Genomic DNA, 19,390 nt, shown 5'->3' on the forward strand with positions numbered 1-19,390 from the left:
TGAAAACCAGTTCTGCATGTAGCTGGAGAGCATAAGTTGGTCTGCCCCAGCATTTTGGCGTTCAACACAATGATGATGCAGTGCTAAGACGCCTCGGCTATCTACAGACACTCACGTCCAAGTCTCCAGCGAACTGAGGACTGCCTTGTGCACACCATTAATTTTCAAATGGATTTGAAGCCGATGGGCATGATAGAAGAATGAAAGGCCGAACAAGATTTCGGTGATCAGCTGTTTTAATGAGCGTTCGTGGGATGCAATTGAATGTAAATGGTATTTACAGCACCAGGCAGCCAGATAACCGAACCACCATAACCCTCCTTTACAAATTGTTTTATGCTGACAGGATTCTGACTTCTTGGCTTTTGCTGGATTCCTCCATCCCGCCCACTACCAAATCCACTGTGGGTGTGATCGCAGAATTCCACCCATAGCGTCATATGTAAACATCACCTCGCGGTGGAATGTAGTAGCCTTCAATGACGGCTCTTTATTTTTCCATCTTTAGGGTCCATTACTCTGCCAGCTCTTGCTATAGGGATGGTCCTGGGTGGACTATTTATGAAGCGTTTCAATATATCCCTGGTGAAGATCCCCTGGTACTCAGCCTGTGTTCTCATTATTGTCATTATTCTGACAATTCCCCTGTTTTTCATGGGATGTTCGACTCAGAAGATTGCTGGAATCAATTACAGTGACGATGTTAACAGGTAATTCTGTGTTTGGAAATAATTATCTGTCATTATGAATGAAAAGGAGTGAGCAAATCTCTTATTTTTTCTGTGACTCAGTTCTTCAGAAATGCTGGTTTGTATTTTTAAATATGCTGTTTTTACTATGCTTGTGATGATAAGCCTTACCCTTATACGACACCATCTCATCAATGACAGAGAAAACTGTCCCCACCATGACTTGCTTAAACATAAGATGCTATCCTAAGTTTGAACTTTTGAACTCAATGCTGTTAACTATTCCTTCAAAGCAGAAACCTCCTTGAATTCAGATTTAGTGGCATCATTGAAGTAATAAATTTCAGAATAGTTTATTACAAGCAAAAGCCTTCCCATTCCCCAATTACCTTGGTTGTTAATTGTCTAACAGAAATTCAAACTGACCTATTTTAAAAGTAGCAAACTTAAAAGTTTATTTATTGATGTCACAAGTAGGCTTACATTAACATTAGGGCGGCACGGTAGCACAGTGGTTAGCACTGCTGCTTCACAGCTCCAGGGACCTGGGTTCGATTCCCAGCTTGGGTCACTGTCTGTGTGGAGTTTGCACATTCTCCTCGTGTCTGCGTGGGTTTCCTCCGGGTGCTCCGGTTTCCTCCCACAGTCCAAAGATGTGCGGGTTAGGTTGATTGGCCATGCTAAAATTGCCCCTTAGTGTCCTGAGATGCGTAGGTTAGAGGATTAGTGGGTAAATATGTGGGGATATGGGAGTAGGGCCTGGGTGGGATTGTGGTCGGTGCAGACTCGATGGGCCAAATGGCCTCTTTCTGCACTGTAGGGTTTCTATGAACACTGCAATGAAGTTACTGTGAACATCCCTAGTCACCACACTCCAGAACCTGTTCGGGTACACTGAGGGAGAATTTAGCGTGGCCAGTGCACCTAACCAGCACATCTTTCGGACTGTGGGAGGAAACCAGATCACCGGAGGAAACCCACGCAGACACGGGAGAACGCACAGACTCCGCACAGATAGTGACCCAAGCTGGAATCGAACCTGGGCCCTTGGCACTGTGAAGCAGCAGTGCTAACTACTACGCCACTGTGCTGCTCATAAGTTCATAAATATTAGTCCACCCTATACAAAACCCCAGAAATAGAACACTACAGTCAAAATGTTCTCAATTGAAGAATTTTGTGGAGATTCTTACAATCTAGAAACATCGAAGATAGGAGCAGGAGGAGGCCATCTGGCCCTTCGAGCCCGCTCCGCCATTCATTAAAATCATGGCTGATCATCCAACTTAATAGCCTAATCCTGCTTTTTCCCCGTAACCTTTGATCCCATTTGCCCCAAGTGCTATATCCAACCGCCTCTTGAATGCATTCAATGTTTTGACATCAACTTCTTCCTGCGGTAATGAATTCCACAGGCTCACCACTCTTTGGGTGAAGAAATGTCTCCTCACCTCCGTCCTAAATGGTCTACCCCGAATCCTCAGACTGTAACCCTTGGTCTGGACTGCCCCACCATTGGGAACATCCTCCCTGCATCTACCCTGTCTAGTCCTGTTAGAATTTTATAAGTCTCTATGAGATCCCTCCTCAATCTGAACTCCAGCGAAAACAATCCTAACCTAGTCAATCTCTCCTCATACATCAGTTCCGCCATCCCCGGAATCAAGCCTGGTAAACCTTTGTTGCACTCCCTCGAGAGCAAGAACATCCTTCCTCAGAAAAGGAGAACAAAACTGCACACAATATGTGGTGTGGCTCACCAAGGCCCTGTATAAATTGCAACAACACATCCCTGCTCCTGTACCCAAAACCTCTCGCAATGAAGGCCAACATACTATTTGCCTTCTTTACCGCCTGCTGCACCTGCATGCTTACCTTCAGTGACTGGTGCACAAGGACACTCAAGGGCCCGCTGCACACTCCCCTCTCCCAATTTACAGTCATTCAGGTAGTAATCTGCCGCCTTGTTTTTGCTTCCAAAGTGAATAACCTCACACTTAACCAAATTATACTTCATCTGCCATTGATTAGCCCACTCACCCAACCTGTCCAGATCATTCCAAAGGATCTCTGCATCCTTCTCATGGTTCACCCTCCCACCCAACTTGGTATCATCTGAAAACTTTGAGATGTCACATTTTGTTCCCTCATCCAAATCATTAATATATATTGTGAATAACTGGGGTCCCAGCACCGATCCTTGTGGCACCCCACGAGTTACTGCCTGCCAATTTGAAAAGCACCCATTAATTCCTACTCTTTGTTTTCTCTCTGCCACCCAGTTTTCTATCCATCTCAATACACTTCCTCCAATCTCGTGCACTTTAATCTTGCACGATAATCCCTTGTGCAGGACTTTGTCAAACGCTTTCTGAAAGTCCGCATCTACTGGTTCCCCCTTGTCAACTCTACTAGTTACATCTTCAAAGAATTTCAACAGATTTGTCAAGCATGCTTTCCCCTTCATAAATTCATGCTGACTCTGTCTGATCCTGCCACTACTTTCTAAATGCTTTGCTATAAAATCCTTGACAATGGATTCGAGAATTTTCCCCACTACCGATGTTAAGCTTACTGGTCTATAATTCCCTGTTTTCTCTCGACCTCCCTTTTTGAATATTGGAGTGATATTCGCTATCCTCCAATCTGCAGGAACTGTTCCAGAGTCTATAGAATCCTGGAAGATGACCACCAATGCATTCACTATTTCTAGAGCCACTTCCGTAAGTACCCTGGGATGTAGATTATCAGGCCCTCGTGATTTGCTAGTGTTATTGGGGAGCGTTTAAACTAGATTTGCAGGGGGATGGGAACCAGAGTGCCAGAGCAGATAGTGGAGCAGGGGTAAAAAGACAGGTTAGTTCAAGCAAAATCACAAATGGAAGGGTAGAGTGTGGTGGAAATAATCTTTTGAGGTGTGTCTATTTCAATGCCAGGAGTATTGTGGGGAAGGCAGATGAGCTGAAGGCGTGGATAGACACATGGAAATATGACATTATAGCCATTAGTGAAACTTGGCTACAGGAGGGGCAGGACTGGCAGCTCAATGTTCCAGGGTTCCAATGTTTCAGGCGGGATAGAGGCAGAGGGATAAAAGGTGGGAGGGTGGCATTGTTGGTCAGGGAAAATGTTACAGCGGTACTCAGGCAGGATAGATTAGGGAGCTTGTCTACAGAGGCCCTATGGGTGGAGCTGAGAAACAGGAAAGGTATGACCACATTAATGGGCTTGTATTATAGACCACCCAAGAGTCAGCGAGAATTGGAGGAGCAAATCAGCGGAGAGATAGCTGACAACTGCAAGAAACACAAAGTTGTGACAGTAGGGGATTTTAATTTTCCACATATAGATTGGGACTCGCATACTGTTAAAGGTTTAGACGGGGTAGAGTTTGTAAAATGTGTTCAGGAGAATTTTCTACATCAGTATATAGAGGTGCCAAATAGAGAGGATGCGATATTGGATCTCCTATTGGGAAATGAGTTAGGGCAGGTGATGGATGTGAGTGTGAGGGAACACTTTGGATCCAGTGATCATAATGCCATTAGTTTCAACCTGATCATGGATAAGGATAGATCTGGTCCTCGGGGTGAAGTTCTGAACTGGAAAAAGGCCAAATTTGATGAAAGGAGAAGGGATCTGGGAAGTGTGGATTGGCACAGGCTGTTCTCTGGTAAGGATGTAAATGGAAAGTGGGAGGCCTTCAAAGGAGAAATTTTGAGAGTGCAGAGTTTGTATGTTCCTGTCAGGATTAAAGGCAAAGTAAATAGGAATAAGGAACCTTGGTTCTCGAGGGAGATTGTAACACTGACTAAGAGGAAGAGAGAGTTGTATGAAATGTACAGGCAGCAAGGAACAGATCAGATGCTCGAGGAGTATAAAAAGTGCAAGAAGCTACTTCAGAGGGAAATCAGGAGGGCTAAAAGAAGACATGAGGTTGCTTTGGCAGACAGAGTGAAGGAAAATCCAAAGAGCTTCTATAGGTATGTTAGGAGCAAAAGGATAGTGAGGGATAAAATGGGTCCTCTTGAAGACCAGAGTGGTAGACTGTGTATGGAACCAAAAGAGATGGGGGAGATACTAAATGGTTTTTTTTGCATCCGTATTTACTGAGGAAACGGGCATGGAGTCTATGGAAATAGGGCAAACAGGTAGGGAGGTCATGGAACCTTTACAGATTAAAGGGGAGGAGGTGCTCGCTGTCTTGAGGCAAATCAGAGTGGATAAATCCCCAGGACCGGACAGGGTATTCCCATGGACCTTGAGGGAAGCTAGTGTTGAACTTGCAGGGGCCCTGGCAGACATATTTAAAATGTCAGTATTCACGGAGGAGGTGCCGGATAATTGGAGGGTGGCTCATGTTGTTCCGTTGTTTAAAAAAGGTTCCAAAAGAAATCCGGGAAATTATAGGCCAGTAAGTTTGACGTCGGTGGTGGGCAAGTTATTGGAAGGTGTGATAAGGGATAGGATCTACAAATATTTGGATAGACAGGGACTTATTAGGGAGAGTCAACATGGCTTTGTGCGTGGTAGGTCATGTTTGACCAATCTATTAGAGTTTTTCGAGGAGGTTACCAGGAAAGTGGATGAAGGGAAGGCGGTGGATGTTGTCTACCTGGATTTCAGCAAGGCCTTTCACAAGGTCCCTGATGGGAGGTTAGTTAGGAAGGTTCAGTCGCTAGGTATACATGGGGAGGTAGTAAATTGGATAAGACACTGGCTCAATGGAAGAAGCCAGAGAGTGGTTGTGGAGGATTGCTTCTCTGAGTGGAGGCCTGTGACTAGTGGTGTGCCGCAGGGATCGGTGTTGGGTCCATTGTTGTTTGTCATCTATATCAATGATCTGGATGATAATGTGGTAAATTGGATCAGCAAGTTTGCTGATGATACAAAGATTGGAGGTGTAATGGACAGTGAGGAAGGTTTTCAAAGCTTGCAGAGGGATTTGGACCAACTAGAAAAATGGGCTGAAAAATGGCAAATGGAATTTAACGCAGACAAGTGTGAGGTATTGCACATTGGAAGGACAAACCAAAGTAGAACGTACAGGGTAAGTGGTAGGACTCTGAAGAGTGCAGTTGAACAGAGGGATCTGGGAATACAGGTACAGAATTCCCTAAAAGTGACGTCACAGGTGGATAGGGTCGTAAAGAGTGCCTTTGGTACATTGGCCTTTATAAATCAGAGTATCGAGTATCCTCATTGTTCCACTGGAGCAAGCTGAGAGGGAGTGATTGGAGGCAGCAGTGCTGGTGAGAGATTAATTGAATTGTTTATTTATTTAATTAGTCAGCTAGTGTGTGTTTTATTTTGGCCTTTACTTTTGCAGCAGTATTTTAAGTTTAAAGTGAAAACTGGAAGTGGGCTGCTAAGGAGTCTGGGAAGGGTTTTTTAAGCACGTGAAGTATAAAAGGTAGGCTGCAGTATACAGCGGGCAGCGTCGGGAGCAGGCAGTGGAGTGCGTGGGAAGCAGAGTGTGAGCTATAAGGCTTTGGCTCACAGGGCTTAGGCAGAAAGGGTGAGCAGAGGTGAGTTTAAATTCATTTCTGCACTTTCTACCTGGTACTGGCAAGGTATCTAGAGGGGATGGGTGTGCAGGCAGTGCTATGTTCCTCTTGCACTATGTTTGAGGTGAGGGACGACGACAGTGTCCCTGCTGATTACACCTGTGGGAAGTGCACCCATCTGCAGCTCCTCCAAAACCGTGTTAGGGAACTGGAGCTGGAGTTGGATGAACTTAGGATCATTAGGGACGCAGAGGTGGCCATAGACAGAAGCTTTAGGGATACAGTTACTCCGAGGAATGAAAACAGATGGGTGACGGTGAGAGGGGCTGGGAGGAAGCAGTCCGTGCAGGGATCCCCAGTGGTCGTTCCCCTTAGCAACAAGTATTCCGCTTTGGATACGGTTGAGGGGGATGACATACCAGTGGTAGAACATAGAACAGTACAGCACAGAACAGGCCCTTCGGCCCACGATGTTGTGCCGAGCTTTATCTGAAACCAAGATCAAGCTATCCCACTCCCTATCATCCTGGTGTGCTCCATGTGCCTATCCAATAACCGCTTAAATGTTTCTAAAGTGTCTGACTCCACTATCACTGCAGGCAGTCCATTCCACACCCCAACCACTCTCTGCGTAAAGAACCTACCTCTGATATCCGTCCTGTATCTCCCACCACGAACGGTGAGCCGCAATGAGAGGATCTCCAGCACTGTGTCCGTCTCTGTGGCTCGGGAGGGTAAAGGGCAGAGCGGGAGGGCAATAGTTACTGGGGACTCGTTAGTTAGAGGGATAGATAGGAGGTTCTGTGGCAGCAAAAGAGACTCACGGATGGTATGTTGCCTACCGGATGCCAAGGTCCGTGACGTCTCAGACCGTGTTTTCCGGATTCTGAAGGGGGAGGGGAAACAGTCACAAGTCGTGGTACACATTGGTACCAATGACATAGGTAAGAGAAGGGACGGGGATTTAAAGCAGGAATTTCTGGAGCTGGGCTGGAAGCTGAGAGCCAAGACAAAACATGTGGTCATCTCTGGTACGTTGCCGGTGCCACGTGATAGCGAGTTGAGGAACAGGGAGAGAGTGCAGTTAAACATGTGGTTGCAGGGATGGTGTAGGAGGGAGGGCTTCAGATACGTGGATAATTGGAACACATTCTGGGGAAGGTGGGACCTGTACAAACAGGACGGGGTGCACCTGAACCAGAGGGGCACCAATATCCTAGGAGGGAAATTTGTTACGGCTCTTCAGGGGGGTTTAAACTAATTTGTCAGGGGAGTGGGAAAAGGAGTTGTAGTCCAGAAGTCAGTGAGGATGGTGAGGTATTGGGGAAGGTATCAGGGTCAAGGGTGGGTACCGGTAGACAGGAAGGTGGGTTGAAGTGTGTCTACTTCAATGCAAGGAGCATCCGGAACAAGGTAAATGAACTTGGGGCGTGGATTGGTACTTGGGACTACGATGTTGTGGCCATTACAGAGGCGTGGGTAGAACAAGGACAGGAATGGTTGTTGGACGTTCCGGGGTATAGATGTTTCACTAAGTGTAGGGAAGCTGGTAAAAGAGGTGGAGGAGTGGCATTGTTAATCAAAGATAGTTTAACGGCTGCGGAAAGGCACTTCGAGGTGGATCTGCACACTGAGGTAATATGGGCTGAGGTTAGAAATAGGAAAGGAGCGGTCACGTTGTTAGGAGTTTTCTATAGGCCCCCAAAAAGTAATAGAGATGTGGAGGAAGAAATTGCTAAGCAGATTATGGATATGTGTGGGGGTCACAGGGTAGTTGTCATGGGGGACTTTAACTTTCCAAATATTGATTGGAACCTTTGTAGGTCAAATAGTTCGGATGGGGCAGTTTTTGTGCAGTGTGTGCAGGAGGGCTTCCTGACATAATATGTGGATAGGCCGACAAGAGGTGAGGCCACATTGGATTTGGTACTGGGAAATGAACCGGGCCAAGTGTTAGATTTGGTTGTGGGAGAGCACTTTGGAGATAGTGACCACAATTCGGTGTCTTTTGTTATTGCAATGGAGAGGGATAGGGCCGTACGGCAGGGCAAGGTTTACAATTGGGGGAGAGGTAATTATGATGCGATTAGGCAAGAATTAGGGGGCATAAGTTGGGAACAGAAACTGTCAGAGAAAGGAACTAATGAAAAGTGGAACTTTTTCAAGGAACAAATACTGGATGTCCTTGATAGGTATGTCCCTGTCAGGCAGGGAGGAAATGGCCGAGTGAGGGAACCATGGTTCACGAAAGAGGTGGAATGTCTTGTGAAAAGGAAGAGGGAAGCTTATGTAGGGATGAGGAAACAAGGTTCAGATGGCTCGATTGAGGGTTACAAGTTAGCAAGGAATGAGCTGAAAAAGGGGCTTAGGAGAGCTAGGAGGGGACACGAGAAGTCCTTGGCGGGTCGGATCAAGGAAAACCCCAAGGCTTTTTACTCTTATGTGAGGAATAAAAGAATGACCAGGGTGAGGTTAGGGCCGGTCAAGGACAGTAGTGGGAACTTGTGTATGGAGTCAGTAAAGATAGGCGAGGTGATGAATGAATACTTTTCTTCAGTGTTCACCAAGGAGAGGGGCCATGTTTTTGAGGAAGAGAAGGTGTTACAGGCTAATAGGCTGGAGGAAATAGATGTTCGGAGGGAGGATGTCCTGGCAGTTTTGAATAAACTGAAGGTCGATAAGTCCCCTGGGCCTGATGAAATGTATCCTAGGATTCTGTGGGAGGCAAGGGATGAGATTGCAGAGCCTTTGGCGTTGATCTTTGGGTCCTCGCTGTCCACGGGGATGGTGCCAGAGGACTGGAGAATGGCGAATGTTGTTCCTCTGTTTAAGAAAGGGAATAGAAATGACCCTGGTAATTATAGACCGGTTAGTCTGACTTCGGTGGTTGGTAAATTGATGGAAAAGGTCCTTAGAGATGGGATTTACGACCATTTAGAAAGATGCGGATTAATCCAGGATAGTCAGCACGGATTCGTGAAGGGCAAGTCGTGCCTCACAAATTTGATTGAATTTTTTGAGGAGGTAACTAAGTGTGTTGATGAAGGTAGGGCAGTTGATGTCATATACATGGATTTTAGTAAGGCGTTTGATAAGGTCCCCCATGGTCGGCTTATGATGAAAGTGAGGAGGTGTGGGATAGAGGGAAAGTTGGCCGATTGGATAGGTAACTGGCTGTCTGATCGAAGACAGAGGGTGGTGGTCGATGGAAAATTTTCGGATTGGAGGCAGGTTGCTAGCAGAGTGCCGCAGGGATCAGTGCTTGGTCCTCTGCTCTTTGTGATTTTTATTAATGACTTAGAGGAGGGGGCTGAAGGGTGGTTCAGTAAATTTGCTGATGACACCAAGATTGGTGGAGTAGTGGATGAGGTGGAGGGCTGTTGTAGGCTGCAAAGAGACATAGATAGGATGCAAAGCTGGGCTGAAAAATGGGAAATGGAGTTTAACCCTGATAAATGTGAGGTGATTCATTTTGGTAGGACTAATTTAAATGTGGATTACAGGGTCAAAGGTAGGGTTCTGAAGACTGTGGAGGAACAGAGAGATCTTGGGGTCCATATCCACAGATCTCTAAAGGTTGCCACTCAAGTGGATAGAGCTGTGAAGAAGGCCTATAGTGTGTTAGCTTTTATTAACAGGGGGTTGGAGTTTAAGAGCCGAGGGGTTATGCTGCAACTGTACAGGACCTTGGTGAGACCACATTTGGAATATTGTGTGCAGTTCTGGTCACCTCACTATAAGAAGGATGTGGAAGCGCTGGAAAGAGTGCAGAGGAGATTTACCAGGATGCTGCCTGGTTTGGAGGGTAGGTCTTATGAGGAAAGGTTGAAGGAGCAAGGGCTGTTCTCTCTGGAGCGGAGGAGGCTGAGGGGAGACTTAATAGAGGTTTATAAAATGATGAAGGGGATAGATAGAGTGAACGTTCAAACACTATTTCCTCGGGTGGATGGAGCTATTACAAGGGGGCATAACTATAGGGTTCGTGGTGGGAGATATAGGAAGGATATCAGAGGTAGGTTCTTTACGCAGAGAGTGGTTGGGGTGTGGAATGGACTGCCTGCAGTGATAGTGGAGTCAGACACTTTAGGAACATTTAAGCGGTTATTGGATAGGCACATGGAGCGCACCAGGATGATAGGGAGTGGGATAGCTTGACCTTGGTTTCAGATAAAGCTCGGCAGAACATCGTGGGCCGAAGGGCCTGTTCTGTGCTGTACCGTTCTATGTTCTATGTTCTATAAAAGTTGGAGTGTTATGGTAAGGTTATATAAGGCATTGGTGAGGCCGAATTTGAAGTATTGTGTACAGTTTTGGTCACCTAGTTACAGGAAGGATGTAAATAAGGTTGAAAGAGTGCAGAGAAGGTTCACAAGGATGTTGCCGGGACTTGAGAAGCTGAGTTACAGAGAGAGATTGAATAGGTTGGGACTTTATTCCCTGGAGCGTAGAAGATTGAGGGGAGATTTGATAGAGGTGTATAAGATTTTGATGGGTATAGATAGAGTGAATGCAAGCAGGCTTTTTCCGCTGAGGCTCGGGGAGAAAAAAACCAGAGGGCATGGGTTAAGGGTGAAAGGAGAAAAGTTTAAAGGGAATATTAGGGGAGGCTTCTTCACGCAGAGAGTGGTGGGAGTGTGGAATGAGCTGCCGGATAAAGTGGTAAATGCGGGGTCACTTTTAACATTTAAGAAAAACTTGGACGGGTTCATGGATGAGAGGGGTGTGGAGGGATATGGTCCAAGTGCAGGTCAGTGGGACTAGGCAAAAAATGGTTCGGCACAGACAAGAAGGGCCAAAAGGCCTGTTTCTGAGCTGTAATTTTCTATGGTTCTTTGGTTCTATCTGCCTTCAATCCCAGCAACTTTCCTAGTACCATTTCTCTATTAATATTGATCTCCCTCAGTTCTTCCCTCTCACTAAATCTTGCATTCTCCAACATTTCTGGCATCTGATTTGTGTCCTCTTTTGTGAAGACAGAACCCAAGTATGTATTCAGTTGCTTGGCCATTTCTTTGTTGCCTATTATACGTTCCCCCTTTCTGTCTGTAGGTGACCTACATTTGTCTTCACCAACTGCTTTCTCTTCATAGAAACTCTTGGGGCCCGATTTTACCATCGGGTGCGAAAACGTGGTAAAGTCGGCGTGAGGCCATTAACGCGATCCGCACCCGCGTCTGCGCAGATGCCCACTTTACTGAGGCCCGCGAATGGCCGCAATCTGATTCGCGCCCAAAACGGGCGCAATGGCGATGTAAATGCATTTGCATGCATTTAAATTGAATTAATGAACTGTCTGCCCAACTTTATCAGCATTTCCCCCTTTACCATCGCGTTAGTGCATCCAGAATCGGTGCAAAACAAACATGCTCGGCAAAAGGTCTGTTTCGGGCACTCCAGCTGCTGAAGAGGTAGGTTCAGCACTTCCAATGGCTCTCTGACTCAGATCGGTGGTGCGGGGGAGGGAGGCGGGCCAGATCATTCTCTTGTGAGGGGGGGGGAGGAGTGGGAGAAGGGAGGCCTGATCATTTTCTGGTGGGGGAGGGAGGAGGAGATGGGTCAGATGTATCTCTGGTGCGTGGGGGGGAGGGAGGCCCGATCGCTCTCTGGTGGCGGGGGAGAAGGGGAGGTGGGCCCGATCATTCTCTGGTGGGGGGGGAGGGGAGGCAGGCTCGATCATTCTCTTGTGGGGGGGGGAGGGGAGGAGGAGGGAGGCCAGATCATTGTCGGGGAGAGGGGGAGGCCCAAACTTTCTCTGGGGGGAGTGGGGGAGGCCCAATCATTCTCTGGAGGGGGGTGGGGTGGAGGCCAGATGGATCTCTGGTGGTTGGGAGGGCGGGGGGGGGGGGGGGAGGCCAGGTGGATCTCGGTGGGGGGCAGGGGCAGGGGGGGTCCACTGCCACTCTGCGGTGATTGGTGGGGGGGGAAAGAGGGCAGGGGGTCACGATCGGTCTGGGTAGCGGGGGGGTAGGTGGATAAGGGGGATAGTTATGTTGTGGGGGTGGGGTGATATCTGTGGGGACCATCGCTCCCGCTTTTTGCTCCTGGGCCGCTTTATCCACTTTTTGCAGCCCGGGAGCGATGTGACAGCGGCGCAATTTTCAAATTTCTTTTCTAACTGCGCATGCGCAGTTCAGAGCTCCGATCATTTCGAGCGTGATGAGCCCCGCCCACAGCACAATTCAGGCCCGTGATTTTTTTTTCAGGCTAAGTGCATATGGGGCCGCCTGAAAGCAGGTTTCCAAGTCGGATCTGAATTGCACCCAGATTCAGCACTTAGAATGAAAATGGTAAAATCAGTCCCTTATGTCATCATCAGTCAGTCCTTATGTTTCCTGCAAGCTTACTTTCATACTGTATTTTCCCCTTTCATTCTCTTTTCGTACTTGGGATGAGTGTCACTGAAGCGGCTTTTATGTTCACTTTCGAAGTTCTGCCCACAAAGGCAGGTTTTGGCAAAAAGACGCCACCAAGTAATGGCATCTTTGCTTTTTATTCAATTTACTTAGCAAATTACATAATGCTGTTATAATCGCAAGCTTCTCTGGCCCAATTTTTACTGTTTAGTTTTTCTTTTGTTTGCCTCTCCCTTACTCGCAATTGATCTGGCCCACACCTGCCTGAGCTCATCTAGTGCTGGTATTCTTGACCTGCTTTCCCACTCACCAAACTGGCAGTTTATACACCACAAGTTCACCACGACGGATTGCCTGCTTGTCAAATCTTTATCACATTTGAGCACAAGCTGGGTGCTGTGTCTACAAAATCTTTCTTTGTATCACAACGCTGAGTTTTTAAAACTCTCTGATACTTCTTCTGTGGTCTGACCAAAATGTTGACAGTCTTCCAATTCAATGCAGCAGGATTTAAGTCTGTTCAACATGTCGTACCTTGCTGCCATCTGTATTACCATCACTGATCGCTATTGTGAGACAAATGTCACTCGGACTCTGGAGATCGTTAAAATTAGGGAATCTTTATTACAAGCATGCAGGATAATGATTCAGAGAACTGAAGCATCTGGAAGAGCAGTTGCATGAGCACACATTTATACACATTGCTGGCCTGCTTGCCAGGCTGTTTAGTCTGCAAGTTAATGGGAAAATACAGGCATAAGAAAAAGAAAATACAACTTGAAAACAGCTCAGGCTTATCAGTTATAGTGGCTTAACCTGTAACTACCTGGCCCCCAAGAGGGAGATTTGGGAGTTACTCCAAAGTTTCCTCTCAGAAGTAAGGGTTTACCCAGCAGTAACTTCCCCTGGACAATTACATTGCGCTGGGAACCATCCAACAAAGCAATTTAAATCACTCACTCTGGATGGTTCTACCAGTGTTACCCTCATAGTTACTCTGAGGGAATTAGAAGAAAAAAAAACACCTCTAACTTCAGAGTAAAGATTTTAAACACACAAACAGTGCCTTGCACAGGACACACTCCCAAGGGATGGCCCCTCTGAGCACCTCTCCATGATATTCCCCACCCACGACCCCAACCCACAGGGGATTCCCCACCCCCACCCGACCTGTACCCCCAAAACAACCCAGTCCAAACCAGCAGGACCCCCCCTCCCAACTCGATCCCCATGTTCATCGACCCATTCCCCCACCCCGACCCGAACAGCCCCCACTTCCTGACCTGACCCCACCACCTGACCAGACCCCCCACCGTGCCAGCATCCACCCACTCCGCCCCCGATCCAGCCCAACCCCCTGATCCCGTCTCCCTGATATTATTCCTAACTCCCTATTTGAACCACCCCTTATACCTCCTTCTGCACCCCAAATCCCTTCCACCCTACCCAACTTGACCCACCCCAACCCAACTAATGCCTGCTGATGTCTGATCCCCCTGTCCCCCCCCCCCCTCCCATGCCCAATAAACCCCAGTGCCTGCCTTCAGATGTCCCAAGCCCCCACACGATATCAGACCACCCTCCCCCATTTTGGACATTTACCTTTAACCCTGGCCTGTTACATTCAATGGGACCTTTAAACTCACCCACTTTATGGCAGCCAGTGCTGTAAAAAAAAAGATGTGCCTTCCTTTGCTTTGCTTCATTTACATTTTGTCGCTGGAGCCGGGGATGCATTGCATCACTTGAATCTCCCCCAGCCTGAATCTGGAATGCTGTATGAGATAGACTTTTTTTAACACAGGAACGTCCGTATGGAGTGGCGGTCCACCGGTTATTCTCACTTGGAGGAAGTTATTGCCCTCCATCTCTAACAAAACAATAGCAGAAGTATAGCCCAAGGCTACAATAGCAAAAGTACAGTGAGAAATTTAATGATTATCACTCATCTCATAACTCATATTAATCATATTAACCCCACATCTATTCCTCTTCTTAACCCCTGGAAAGATTACATCTATCCCAAGTGGACACAGTGACTGGGTGCTCAGCTGACCAGGGATCCTAATAGACACCTATGGGCTCAATTCCTTGGTTCTTGTTATATTCCTGGTCAGTTTTCAATTCCTTTCCAATTTTGCTGGCTATCATGCGGCATGGTGGCACAATGGTTAGTGATGCGCGATTGATTCACACGGGAGACAAGGTCGTACCCAGGAATAAAGGCTTTTATTCACAACAAGAATAGAGCACACTGCTTAACAATACTATCCCAGACTAGGAAGTAGCAGTGACCTTTATACCCCTGTAAGAAGGCGGAGCCAAACGGAGTGTACCACAGAACAATGCTAACAGCTGGAACACCCCAACCCTAACCCCAACAGCAACAAGAGTAACATATGTACAAGTACCCATAGTGGTAACCATCTATGGTTCACCACATTCACCCCTCCTTTAAAAACAAAGGCCGGTGGGGTAAGGAGACAATACGAACTGTCCACATGTTCACAAGTTCAGCCGTATCGGGGGTCCGCACCGTCTCTGCGACCTCCGCAGTACTTCTTCTCTCTAACGAAAACAACCTCAAGCCCCTCAGCTTTTCCTCATACGATTTTCCCACCATACCAGGCAACATCCTGGTAAATCTCCAAAGTGATCCAAGATCATTTCTAGCTATTGTACTTATTCCATCACATTCTAACAAAGCTACCCCACCGCCCTTTCCTTCCTGCCTGTCCTTATGAAAAGTCACATATCCCTGAATATTTATTCCCACCTTTGATCTCTTTGTAACCACAACTCTGTAATGGTTATAAGATCATAGACATTAACCTCAATTTGTGCAATCAATTCATTTTTTTGTGTTAAATACTACATGCATTTAAGTAAAGAGCCAAAACTTTGTCTTTAACAATTTATTCCCCCTTTGATCCTATTTGCTGCTGTTTTTATGTTTGCACACTCTGTCCCTTCCAGTCACACTCTGCGTATCATTACTGTTAGGGCCCAGGCCAGAAACTCAAAGGAGTTTTGTTAAGTTAGCCCAGACACTAAGTTTTACATTTGATTTTGGCATTGGTGAGCATAAGGTGTTTCACTGCAAGTATGATTCAAGTGACCCACTAGGAAGCTTTTATCAAACAAAGTTCCCAAAATCCCAAGATATTCTATAAGTATATCAATGGGAAGAGGAAACCAGAGAAAGAATAGGGCTCATTAGGGACCAAGGGGGCAATCTGTGGGTGAAACCAGAGGACATTGATTGAGTGTTGAACGAATAGTTCACATCCAGGAGAATGAGGACGATAGTATGGAATTCAGGGAGAGAGACTATGAAGTTCTTGAACAAATGACATAGGGAAGGACAATATATTGGAGGTGATGGTAGCCTTAAAAATGGTAAAATCTCGAGGTCTAGGTGAATTGTGCGCTAGGCTGCTGTGAGAGGCAAGAAAGAAGATTGCAGGGGCTTTGACCCAAATTTTTAATTCCTCTCTGGCCACCGGGGAGGTGCCAGACGACTGGGGAACAGCTAATGTAGTTCCGCTATTTAAGAAGGGTTGTAGAGATAAACCAGGGAACAATAGACTGTGAGTCCCACGTCAGTGGTAGGGAAACAATGAGAGAAACTTCTGAAGGAGAGCATTTATCTCCACTTGGAGAGGCAAAGCTTGATCAGGGATAGTTAGCCTGGCTTCTTCAGAGGGAAGTCATGCCTAACATATTTGATTGAATTTTTTGAGAAGGTAACCGGGTGTGTGGACGAGGGTAGTGCAGTTGATGTAGTTTATATGAATTCCAGTAAAGGCTTTGACAGAGTCCCACATGGGAGACTTGTAAAGAAGATTCACATGGGATACAGCGTAATTTAATAAAGTGGATTCAAAATTGATTCAGTTATAGGAGACAGAGGGTGATGACAAAAGGCTGCTTTAGTAACTGGAAGCCAGTGTCCAGTGGCGTACCACAGGGATCTGTGTTGGACACCCTATTATTCGTCATTTATATAAATTACATTGATCACTATATGGGGGGAAGGACACAAAGATTGGACCAGTGGTTAACAGTGAGGCCAAGTGTCTTGGGTCACAAGACAACATAGATGGAATGGCCAAATTGGCAGATAAGTGGCAGATGGAATTTAACCCTGAAAAGTGTGAGGTAATACACTTTGGAAGGAGTAATTTGACAAAAAAGTACTCAATAAATGGTAGAATACTAGGAAGTTCTGTGGAACAAAGGGACCTTGTCATGTTTGTCCACAGATCTCTGAAAGTGGAAGAGCATGTTAGTAGAGTGGTGCAAAAGGCATATGAGGCACTTGCCTTTGTCAATCGAGGCATAGGTTACAAAAGCAGGGAAGTCATATTGGAGTTGTATAGAACTTTGGTGAGGCCACAGCTAGAGTACCACGTGCAGTTCTGGCCACCATATTATTGGAAGGATGTGATTGCACTGGAGGGGCTGCAGAGCAGATTCACCAGAATGCTGTCTGGGATGGAACATTTAAGTTATGAAGAGAGGTTGGATACGCTTGGGATGTTTTCATTGGAGCAGAGAAGACTGAGGGGTGACCTGATCGGGGGTACAAGGTAAGATTATGAGAGACATGGATAGAGTGGATAAGGAGCAGTTGTACCCTTTAGCTGAAGGGTCAGTCACAAGAGGACATAGGTCCAAGGTGAGGGGCAGGTGGTTTAGGAGGGATGTGAGGATAAGCTTCTTTACCCAGCGGGTGGTGATGGTCTAGAATACACTGCCTAGGAGGTTGGTAGAGGCGAGTTGGCTCACATTCTTTAAAAAGTATCTGGATGATCACTTGGCACATCATAAAATCAGGGCTATGGGCCAAGTGCTGATAAATGGGGTTAGGTGGAAGTTGAGGTGTTTCTAATGTGTCGGTGCAGTCTCGATGGGCTGAAGGGCCTCTTCTGTGCTGTATGGAAGTTTATTTAAGAACACAGTTAGAATATAACAAAAAAGTTAGCATGATTTTTACCAATTACAAGATTTCAACATGACACAGTACAATTCTTAACAGCTAGCTACCTCTGTTCCAATTTAAAAGCAATACCCCATAAACATACAATATTCTTCAGAATTAGTTAGCATTAAAACAAGTATCCTCGCATGATACTAGACTTCCAGCTTTTAACACCTGTGGACAGAAATCCAAACAGAGAAGGATATATCCTCAAGACAGCAAAACAGTAAGTAAATCTAGTCTGTAGCAACTTCCAGTTTTCAGACTTCAGAGACGAGAAAGGAGACCTCTCCCTCTGCAGTTTCCAAAATAGCAACATTCTAACAGAGAATCTCCAACTCTAGAGAGGGGGAACAAGAGACACTGCTCACCGAATTCATTTGCTCCTATCTTGATTCTATTCTCTCTCCTCTTGTCCAGTCCCTTCCCACCTACATCTGCGATTCCTCCAATGCCCTATGCCATATCAATGACTTCCAGTTTCCTGGCTCAAACCACTTCCTCTTCCCCATGGATGTCCAATCCTTCTTCACCTCCATTCCGCACCAGGATGGCCTCAAAGCACTTTGTTTCTTCCTCGAACAGAGGTCTGAACAATCCCCATCCACCACCACTCTCCTCTGTCTGGCCAAACTGGTTCTCTTACTCAACAATTTCTCCTTTCACTTGTCAGGCTTCCTCCAAATAAAAGATGTGGCTATGGGCAGCCGCATGGGTCACAGTTATGCCTGTCTCTTTATGGGTTATGTAGAGCATTCCTGGTTCCAGTCCTTCTCCGGCCCCCACCCACAACTCCTTTATCGGTACATTGACAACTATTTCGATGCCACTTCATGCTCTCGTCTGGACCTGGAGAAATTTATCAATTTTGCTTCCAATTTTCAGCCTCTTTCATCTTCACATGGTCCATCTCTGACACTTCTCTTCCCTTCTTTGACCTCTCTGTCTCCATTTCTGGTGATAAACTGTCCACTAGTATCCATTACAAGCCCACCGACTCCCACAACTACCTTGACTACAGCTGTTCACCCCCCACATCCTGCAAGGACTCAATCACATTCTCTCTGTTCCTTCACCTCTGCCACACCACAGTCACCCAGTCTGCATTTGGATTCCGATATAGGGTAGACCGCATTGGGAGCGGTGAATGCAATAGATCAGATTGAAAGAGGTGTATGTGAAGTGCTGCTTCACCTGAAAGGGGTGTTTAGGATCTGGGATGGTGAGCAGTGAGGAGGTAAAGGGGCAGGTGTTGCACCTTCTACGATTGCATGGGAAGGTTCCGTGGGCAAGGAATGAGGTGACCGCTTAGCTGAACACCTTCGGTCTGTCTGCAAATACGACCCAGATCTTCCTGTCGCTTGCCACCTCAACACACCAGCCTGCTCTCCTATCCACATGTCTGTCCTTGGCCTTTTGCAATGTTCAAGCGAACCCCAACACAGACTGGAGGAACAGCATCTCATCTTCCAATTGGGCATTTTACAGCATTCTGGACTGAACATTGAGTTCAACAAATTCAGAGCATGAACTCTCTCCTTCACCTCCACCACATTTCCATTTATTTTATTTCATTTTGTTTCATCTCATTCATCCATTTTGTCATCCTTCTCTCTCACTTCCATTTTTCCATTTCTTCATTCCAGCTCTCCTCCTTGCTCCCTCCCCGCTAACGCCCCCCCCCACCCTCCCCTTCCTTTCAGGGCATTTGCCACATTTCTCAGGCAGTAATTTAACAATCTATACCTCTGTTCTGCCATTCATACATTCTGGTCATTCAATGGACACTTTTAGCACATCCTCAGTCTTCTGTATAGAACATAGAACGTAGAAAAAATACAGCACAAACAGGCCCTT

General features: G+C 46.5%; 1 protein-coding gene across 4 annotated transcripts in view; it reads left to right on the forward strand.

The window, feature by feature from the left end:
- Positions 1-19,390, forward strand: part of LOC144491451 (solute carrier organic anion transporter family member 2A1-like) — a 450,593-nt gene that overhangs the window by 327,559 nt on the left and 103,644 nt on the right. For all 4 annotated transcript variants that reach the window (XM_078209279.1, XM_078209280.1, XM_078209282.1 and 1 more), the window contains one exon: positions 509-710. In XM_078209279.1, coding sequence (XP_078065405.1) covers positions 509-710 — 202 coding nt within the window. The remainder of the gene's footprint in view (positions 1-508; positions 711-19,390) is intronic.

This window comes from Mustelus asterias, chromosome 3, assembly GCF_964213995.1.
Source record: "Mustelus asterias chromosome 3, sMusAst1.hap1.1, whole genome shotgun sequence".
Taxonomy (NCBI): Eukaryota; Metazoa; Chordata; class Chondrichthyes; order Carcharhiniformes; family Triakidae; genus Mustelus; species Mustelus asterias.